Source organism: Zea mays, chromosome 4 (assembly GCF_902167145.1).
Source record: "Zea mays cultivar B73 chromosome 4, Zm-B73-REFERENCE-NAM-5.0, whole genome shotgun sequence".
Classification (NCBI taxonomy): Eukaryota; Viridiplantae; Streptophyta; class Magnoliopsida; order Poales; family Poaceae; genus Zea; species Zea mays.
The window spans coordinates 129,460,176-129,468,468 of NC_050099.1; the positions used below are offsets into that span (position 1 = coordinate 129,460,176).

Here is an 8,293-nt window from a genome sequence, read left to right on the forward strand (position 1 = left end):
GGAGCTGAAGGCTATTGTTCTTGAGCTGCAGCAGGAGCTTCAAGCTAAAGATGTCCAAATTAGCACAATCAGTTCTGATCTATCATGTCAGTTAAAGGTAGCTGAATCTTCTGCAAAGCAGTTCTCAGTTGATATTGAAGATGCAAGAATGAAGCTCCAAAATTTGGAGAAAGAAGCTGATGTGTTGCAAAATCAGAAGAAGGATTTAGAGACTCAATTAAATGAGCTTAAAAATATGGAATCAATGGCAAGTGAGCAACGTGGAAGAATTGAGAAATTGACTGATGAATTAAGCAGAAAAGATTCACAACGTGGAAGAATTGAGAAATTGACTGATGAGTATGGAATCAATGGCAAGTGAGCAACGTGGAAGAATTGAGAAATTTGTCGTCTGTTCTATCAATCTGGTGTTGTACAAATGCATTTAATTCTGTATTTATTAACAGACTACATTTATAGACACTACATTATATAATAGAGTCTCTTAGTTCTCTCTTGTGCTTGGAGAACCATTTTTTATGTCTCTCCACTATATGTGCCCTAAAGAAAGTGAAGGTCTACAGAATTTGGATTGCCAATACGCAACTAAGCTGAGCTTATTTAATGCCCCATGAAACTCCCATTAAGACTGACCTAAGCAATGACATTGCAGCCTGACTATTTAATAGGAGGAGAATCACCTTGAATGGATTGAAATCATCAATGTTGTTCTTAAATGAAGTAACACGAGACGAAGGTCTTTTCCCTTCTTGCTTCTCCCTGTTGAATGAGGATGGTCTAGATAATGGACACTGTGTCCATGTGAAGACTCATCTTTGCCCTTCCTATATTTAAATCTAGAGATTTCAAAAGTTAGCACAAGACTTTTCGAATTGTTTGTCGTAGCAAACAAAGGCATCCAATATGAATTTACCTTGGAAAACAAGAACCAGGCGCCATGTCAAGAACATCATTTGTGTATTCATCAAATATAGACACTAACGAGAACACATAGGCAATTCCCAAGATAAGGGAGGATTCCTGGGACATGAACAAGATCAAGCTCCATGACTTCAACAGGAACAGGTTAAATGAGCTAATGCTCATTATAAGGTGGAATTGCTTGCTGAACAAATGATGTGATGAAAGTATGCACTGTTTGACATCAATGCACAGAAAAGAGAGGGAATTTTACTATACCTGATAAGCTACAACTGCAGCATAAGCACCTAAAGGGACACTGGAGAGTACGGATGCCAGAACGGCTCCTACTACAGCAAATGGCCAAAGAAGAATAGCAAGACCAGCAAATGGCACACAAGCAGTCTCTAGAAAGGGCCCTTCTCTCCCAATCATGTCCTGGATCAATCGTTTCCATCCTTTGAAAAGCATCACGGGGCACTTATAGAAGGCAATTAATGTGAACATTATTCCATCAAGTAGAAATTCAAATGCAGCCGCTATTAGTGCACCAGGAATATCAAGCAATCTGGGAAAAAGAAAGTCATGCATGTCAGTTTATTATACATTGTTCTTCAGATGAAAAGGAAATCAGAAAAAGTGCCATCTCAATGCAAAGCACTGGAATGGTGGATTATATTATTCAAAATGAATGTCTGAATGCATGCTCTCTTGCAAATGTTATCTCTCAAGCCAAGCATAAAGAGTGATTCTTGCACATTAAAGCTGAAAGACCTAATGCTAAAAGGAGAAAAGAGAAAAAAGTAACAACATAAGTCTATGCCAACAGGATGCAGACCTTATCTCATATGGCTCCCCGTCAGGAGGTTTCTGAAGACGAAGGTCATCCATAAGTGAAAAATAGGAGTGGAAAAGCAAATCTTTCACGTCCCTGACTACTGTACAGCTTCCAGTGATAGTACTCCATGTTCCATCCTACACTTCAGAATACCAAGCTAAGCCACCTCTAAAAGATATGCTAACAAATTAAATAGCCACAGAGATAAACATAAACGACTCATACAAAGAAAAACTTACCACAAAGCAATGAACAAATGGCTTTTCTTTGCCTTCTGCTATAGCATCAAATGTAGCCATTATGGGTGCTAGAAAACCATATACCAATCCAGCAAATATGCTTCCTGGGATGCCAATTATCAACCATATGATCAAGACTGCAGTCGCAGCAATAAGAAGCAGAAGCTTTACCACAAGTCCAACCAGCTTGGTTCTGCCCAAAGAAAAATGGAGGAAACAAAATATGAGCACTTTCAGTTAGTAATTTAATGAAGTTGTCAAAACATGGAACTGCAGAAAACATGCACCGTACCTGACAATGCAGTAGTATGTCCAAATCAGATGCATAGGCCATAAGCCCGGTATTTCCTCTCTTTGGTCCACACAGAAATTTTCTCACCATTGATCAGGTAGGGGGTCACCTCGCCCTAGACGATTAGATCTGGACAGAGCTCGATCGGGTAGCCGCGCCTGGGCGCTCGCCCTCGGCGGCTGACAGCGGACTCCGGCTACCCATGTCCATTGCAGCGTCGACCGCGCCCTACCAGCTCTGCGGTCGCCGGAGCTCGAAGGCAGCAAGAGTGGGGCGACCGGCTACCCAGGGGCACACGCCCGCAGTGGCCATAGGGGGAGCTCGAAGAGGGGCGACACTGGCGTCCTTAGATCCGTCTTCGTTGAACTCCCGAGCGGGTGAGGCGGCTAGCGCGAACCTGAGCATGGGCGGTCCCGAATCTTAAACCCTATTTCTAAACATCATTAGGCTGGAAATGGTAAACCGAGATCATGGTATGAAGAACACTATGCCTCTGGTAATACTAAAAAGATTTAAAATCGTGCATGTGTGGAACAGAAACAGACTTACCATCTTCTGTAGTTGCTGTGTTTTCCTCATCAGTTATTCCTTGATACGGCTATTCTCTTCCAACTGAAAAGGAATCAAACCTCTAAAAAAATCAAACTAAGCTGGTATTGCAGATCCATGGCATTGGGTACAAGAAAATCAAGATGAAAGCGCGGATCTAGATATGAATTGACTCCATCCATACCTAGGGGCGTGGTTGAGTAGGCAGGATCTGCAATACCTCTGACCATCTTCGGGAGGGAATCAAACTGCTCATCCAGCCTAGCAGTCTTCGGGAGGGAGCAATCTCTCTGACCGTCGCGAGCTCGGCACTCTCGACTACCATACGAGTACGCGCCGCAGCCACCTCAACCTCCTGGATCTCAAGGAGGCAGCGCTCCTCAGAGTCGATGCAGGTCGCGGGTGCCTTCGTGTCGACCGCCACACATGCGCGTGTCGTGGCACCTCCTCAAGCGGTGGACAGGAGCTGGGCAGGCATCGTGCCGAGGCCAAGGGGAGGGGGCGTCTGGGAGACGCTGCTATCACGATGGGGAAGGCGAGGGCTGGGTCAGTGCGCAGGTGTCGGCGAGATCCGTGGTCAGAAAGAGCAGATCGAGTCGTCCGTCCAAGGCACACTGAATGCGATGCGATCGTGCGCGAAGGCCGGGACGGTGCGGCGCGTGATCCTGACCTCGTCGATGGCCGGAGTCTACATCAGGCCGGACCTGCTGCAACTGCGAGGCGACAGGCACGTGCTGGACAAGGAATCTTGGTCCGACTTCGAGTACCTCAGGGCCAACAGGCCATCGATAAACTGAACCATCCCCCCGGAAGGCCGACAACCGCCCGCAGCCTCAGAAATGTACTGCCAGCCTAGCACGTCGCTCTCAAGGTCAGCATCCATGGCAGCTGGAGCACCTTGACGAAGAAGCTCGAGACAACAACGCGTATGCGGTCATGGACCCAGCCGGTGGCCCAGAGCTCCCTCATGCCGGCGTCGACGAGAGGGTAGTTGGTCCTCCCTTGCCTCCAGACCTTGAAGTACACCTCATTGACGACCCAGGGGAAGAACCTAAGGTGCGATAGGAGGGGCTTCTCGTGGCTGCAGGGGTGGTTGAAGGTGAGGTACCTCGAGTACTCCCGCAGGCCGATGGAGCAGAGGAACAGGGTGCAGCTCTCCTCGCCGGCGTGGTTGCTGTCGTTGCCTGGTGGAAGACCTTCCGGACGCTGAGCTCGCCGAAGTGCATGTACGGGGACAGCAGCAACGTGCTGGCGTTGCGGGCGCAGGGGTGTGGCGGCGGATTTGGCGCGGTGGATTGCGGCCGTGGATGGAAACGATTGCGGCCGCGGATGGAAAGGCGACGGATTGCAGGGGCTGCAGGTGGAGAAATCGCGGCGGGCGGGCGTTGCGGGCGCAGGGGTATGGCGGCGGATTTGGCGCGGCGGATTGCGGTCGCGGATGGAAAGGCGACAGATTGCGGGGGCTGCGCGTGGAGAAATCGCGGCGTGCTCGCGGCGGACAGAACAGGGCCTGTGTGGACGCCTACACTAACAACATATATAGTAGTAGAGATTTATCATGACCTAGCTTCGTAAATTATTTTAGTTTCGAGCTAAAATACACTTGTATTTTGATGCAGCTGAGCTCTCTCCCCCTCCAGAGCCATATGATCCTGAAGCTGACCCATCTCTGAAGGGGCGCTTGACATAATTAGGATAGCAAACGAGGCTATTCACAAAGCTGTCAACAGGCTTTTGGACGAAGCTACCGATAAAGTTTTGAAAGAGGATAACTAGAGCTTTTTTATTTATTTTTTTTAATACTTTTAGATTCTCTGTATAGAACTTTGCCTTTGTAAGAAACACTTATTAACTATCTATATATTTAATGATGTAATATATTTCTTTGTGAGGCGTGGAATCTTCGTACGTACCTTTTTTGAGCCGTAGGCGAAAAAAACACCTTCCCTTCTTTTCACGCTTCATAAAGAAAGAAAGAAATCCTCCTTCTTTGCCGAAGCGACTCTGAATCTCTTGTCGTTGATATTGCATAAGAATACCATTGTTGAAGGCATAGTCTTCGTATGATAGCACCTATGTCACGAGCATGGATCTTTCTTTTCTGATACATTCTTTCATGAGTCTTTGCTGAAGTTGGACATAACCTCATGGGTTAACCAATATGTTTGAAGGAATAATTTTCCTTCTTTTTTCACTATTTGTGTCAGTGCAAAATGATGTATGATGCGATGTTATGCAATATGATGCAAATGATGTTGATGCACAAAACATAAAAAATAAGACTCTGCATCCCCTTAGGAACGACTTTGTAGTCTCTTCACCTTTTACTTAGGTGGTATTTCAACTCTGCATTTCCTTAGGAATGACTTTGGAGCTCTGCATCCCCTTAGGAACGACTTTGGAGCTTCTTCACCTTTTACTTAGGTGGTATTTTAACTCTGCATTCCCTTAGGAATGACTTTGGAGCTTCTTCACCTTTTACTTAGGTGGTACTTTAGCTCTGAATTCCCTTAGGAACGACTTTGGAGCTTTGTCACCTTTCTGTTACACTCGATGGTGTAACCTTAATTCATTACATCAGGCCGAAGGTTGAACCCTCTTATATTATCTTTGGAAGAGAGAAATATAAAGACAAAAAAGTAAAGAGTACATTAGGTATGAATTTTTTGTTTGAGCCTCTATGTAACTTCAGTAATTGTGCCTCGACTCAAGCACAGTACTGTTTACTGTGCGTGCTTCGGACTCTTCACGTGTCACGTTGTTGCTGCGCTTGGCGATGCCCTTCTGGCTACTGATTGTGAGTCAAGGTTAGTGCCATGGGTGGTGGTGGTGGCAATGGGACACATGCTGCTTGAGAGTGACTTGCCGAAGCAACCGATGTTGTGAGTTGTTGATTGCCCATATACTTAGGAATGTATGGAGAATAGCACGAAGCAGTATGCAGGACCTGCTTCGGCTGATTCTGCCTTGCTTCGGCTTTAGCTATCTCTTTTTGCTTCTGGATTGTGACTTGGCACGTCCTTGTTGTGTGTCCCTTATCTTCCCCGCTGAATAAATAGAACAACCTCCAAGGTTGAGAGCTGAACCTTCCTCTGAAGCTTCTTCCTCCTCTACCTCTTGGAGCTGGTGGCCTGTAAGAACTTTGTTGCGTCCTTGAAGACTAGAAGCTTTGCTGATGTCCTTGAGTGTGGTTTCCTCTATCGTCACTTGAGCTTGGATTGTGAAATGTTCTGACATGTCTAGGATGGAGTCTCCCTCTGAAGCCCCTAGTCAACTATGAGTATCTGTAGGCCTCTTCCCTTCTCTGCCGGAAGTCATTGTTGGCCCTGATGTATTCGTCCATCTTCTGGAGGAGCTTTTCCAAGGTTTGTGGTGGATTCCTAGCAAAATACTATGTCATTGGTCCTGGTTAGAGCCCCTTGATCATAGCTTCAATGACAATCTCATTTGGCACCGTTGGCGCCTGAGCCCTGAGACGCAAAAACCTTCGGACATACGCATGTAGGCATTCCTCATGGTCTTGCGTGCACTAGAACAGAGCTTGGGCAGTTACTGGCTTCGTCTGGAAACCTTGAAAGTTGGTTACCAACATATCCTTCAGCATTTGCCATGACGTGATTGTTCCCGGGCGAAGGGAAGAATACCATGTCTGAGCCACACTCCTGACTGCCATGACGAAGGATTTCACCATGACAGCCGTGTTGCCACCGTATGAAGATATGGTTGCATCATAACTCATAAGAAACTGCTTCGGATCAGAATGTCCATAGTACATGGGAAGCTGCGGTGGCTTGTAGGATGGTGGCCATGGGGTAGCCTGCAATTCTGCTGCTAGAGGAGAAGCATCATCAAAAGCAAAGTTACCATGATAAAAGTCATCATACCATGCATCATCATTGATTGGACTTTCTTGATGAAGCTCTCTCTGTTGAGGCCTTCGTTCTTGGTCATCTTGTGTGATATGACACATTTCTTCAGCAGCTTCGTCGATATTCCTCTGAAGGTCAGCTAGCCGAAGCATCTTCTCTCTCTTTCTCTACACTTGTTGATGTATGGCTTCCATGTCTCTGATTTCTTGGTCTAGCTCCTCCTCCTGCGGTGTTGGGCTGGTAGCCTTCCTTTTCTGGCTTCGGGCTTCTCTTAGAGAGAGAGTCTCTTGATTGGTGTCCAATGGCTGAAGGGTAGCCCCTGGCGCTATTGTCTTCTTCGGCGACATGACGAAGGTGAATGCTTGCCGAAGGTGGTCGTTTGAGTTCCTCGGAGGTGGGCGCCAATGTTGGTCACTTGTTCTCAAATGCTGTAAATCAAGAACAAGGTAACACAATTGTTAAAGGTCAAGGACCTTTGTCCTCTGAAGTATTATCTCCTCTCGGATATAATAATCTTCAGACGAAGGTCATGAAGGACATGCCTTCATGATTCGTAAGAATTAGAATGCATAAATATAATGAATGTAATCTATTGGCTCATACACATATGTATTTCATAATACGCACATGGGCATTAACAGAATTTATATTACACTGATACCTTCGGATTGTTCGAAGGTGTTGATGCGAGACCGATTACAATTCAGCGTGAACAGTACGATGTCTATTTATAGGCACGGGACACAGCCTGGGTAAAAATACATTTATGACCTTAACATTTAATCATACTGTATTATAAATCATTAGGGACTAGCTAGTCTTTTCCTCTTCAGCTCAGCATCATGTTTGGTCTTCGTCATCATTTTAGGCCGAAACTGTTATTCTTCGGTTATAGCTTCGATGTTCATTGTTATCACCCTCGGGATATATCTTCGTCTTGAAGACCTTCTACAGAAGGGAAAACTTCCATCACAAACCGAAGCTCCCTGTAATACTCAATATTATGATAGAAACAATTGGTTAGTCATGTTTTTGAGGACCTTCAGAAGAGGAAGGCCCCCAACAGCCACCAACATCGCCATCAACAAAGGTCTTCTCTTCCCCAATGTTTGCCATAAATGTCTCATGGCCAAGGATAGCAAAAAGAAGAAGGTACATTCTAGAGATACCCCTAAATATACTACTTCCGATGATGAGGGTAGCTCTAGTGAAAATGATGATGATTTGTCCTCTCTTTTTGCAAACCTTACCATAGAACAAGGAAAAATCTGATGAATTGATAAAAACCATTAAAAATAAGGATGAAATCTTGGAATGCCAAGAAGACTTGCTCGTTAAGGAAAATAAAAGGTTTGTTAAGCTAAAAGATGGTTTTGCTCTTGAAGATGAAAAACGTAAAAACTTGACTAAAGAGCTAAATACATGCAATGATTCAATATCTTGTCTTAGAACTGAAAATGTTAGTTTAATTGCTAAGTTGAGGAATTGAATGCTTGCAAAGTTTCTACATCTATCATTGATCATGTTACTATTTGCATTAGATGTAGAGATATTAATACTTTGTTAAGGGCAAGGCTCCCATGGTTCAAGATAGAGAAGGTTACAT

At 45.2% G+C, this 8,293-nt stretch overlaps 1 protein-coding gene across 1 annotated transcript; it reads right to left on the minus strand.

The window, feature by feature from the left end:
* Positions 1 to 1,075: 1,075 nt before the first annotated feature.
* Positions 1,076 to 2,304, minus strand: LOC103655496 (uncharacterized membrane protein At3g27390). Its single transcript, XM_020552159.1, has 5 exons — positions 2,270 to 2,304; positions 1,978 to 2,170; positions 1,739 to 1,875; positions 1,180 to 1,468; positions 1,076 to 1,105 (listed from the first exon to the last, which is right to left on the minus strand). The coding sequence occupies exons 1-5, from the start codon at positions 2,302 to 2,304 to the stop codon at positions 1,076 to 1,078; spliced, it is 684 nt and encodes a 227-aa protein (XP_020407748.1).
* Between the last annotated feature and the right edge of the window lie 5,989 nt (positions 2,305 to 8,293).

Coding starts and splice junctions, on each gene's coding strand:
- LOC103655496 (XM_020552159.1), bottom strand. CDS start 2,304: ATGCATCTGATTTGGACATACTACTGCATTGTCAG. Junction 2,171..2,269: donor ACATACTACTGCATTGTCAG/GTACGGTGCATG, acceptor TTCTTTGGGCAG/AACCAAGCTGGTTGGACTTG. Junction 1,106..1,179: donor CTGCAGTTGTAGCTTATCAG/GTATAGTAAAAT, acceptor TCATTTGTTCAG/CAAGCAATTCCACCTTATAA.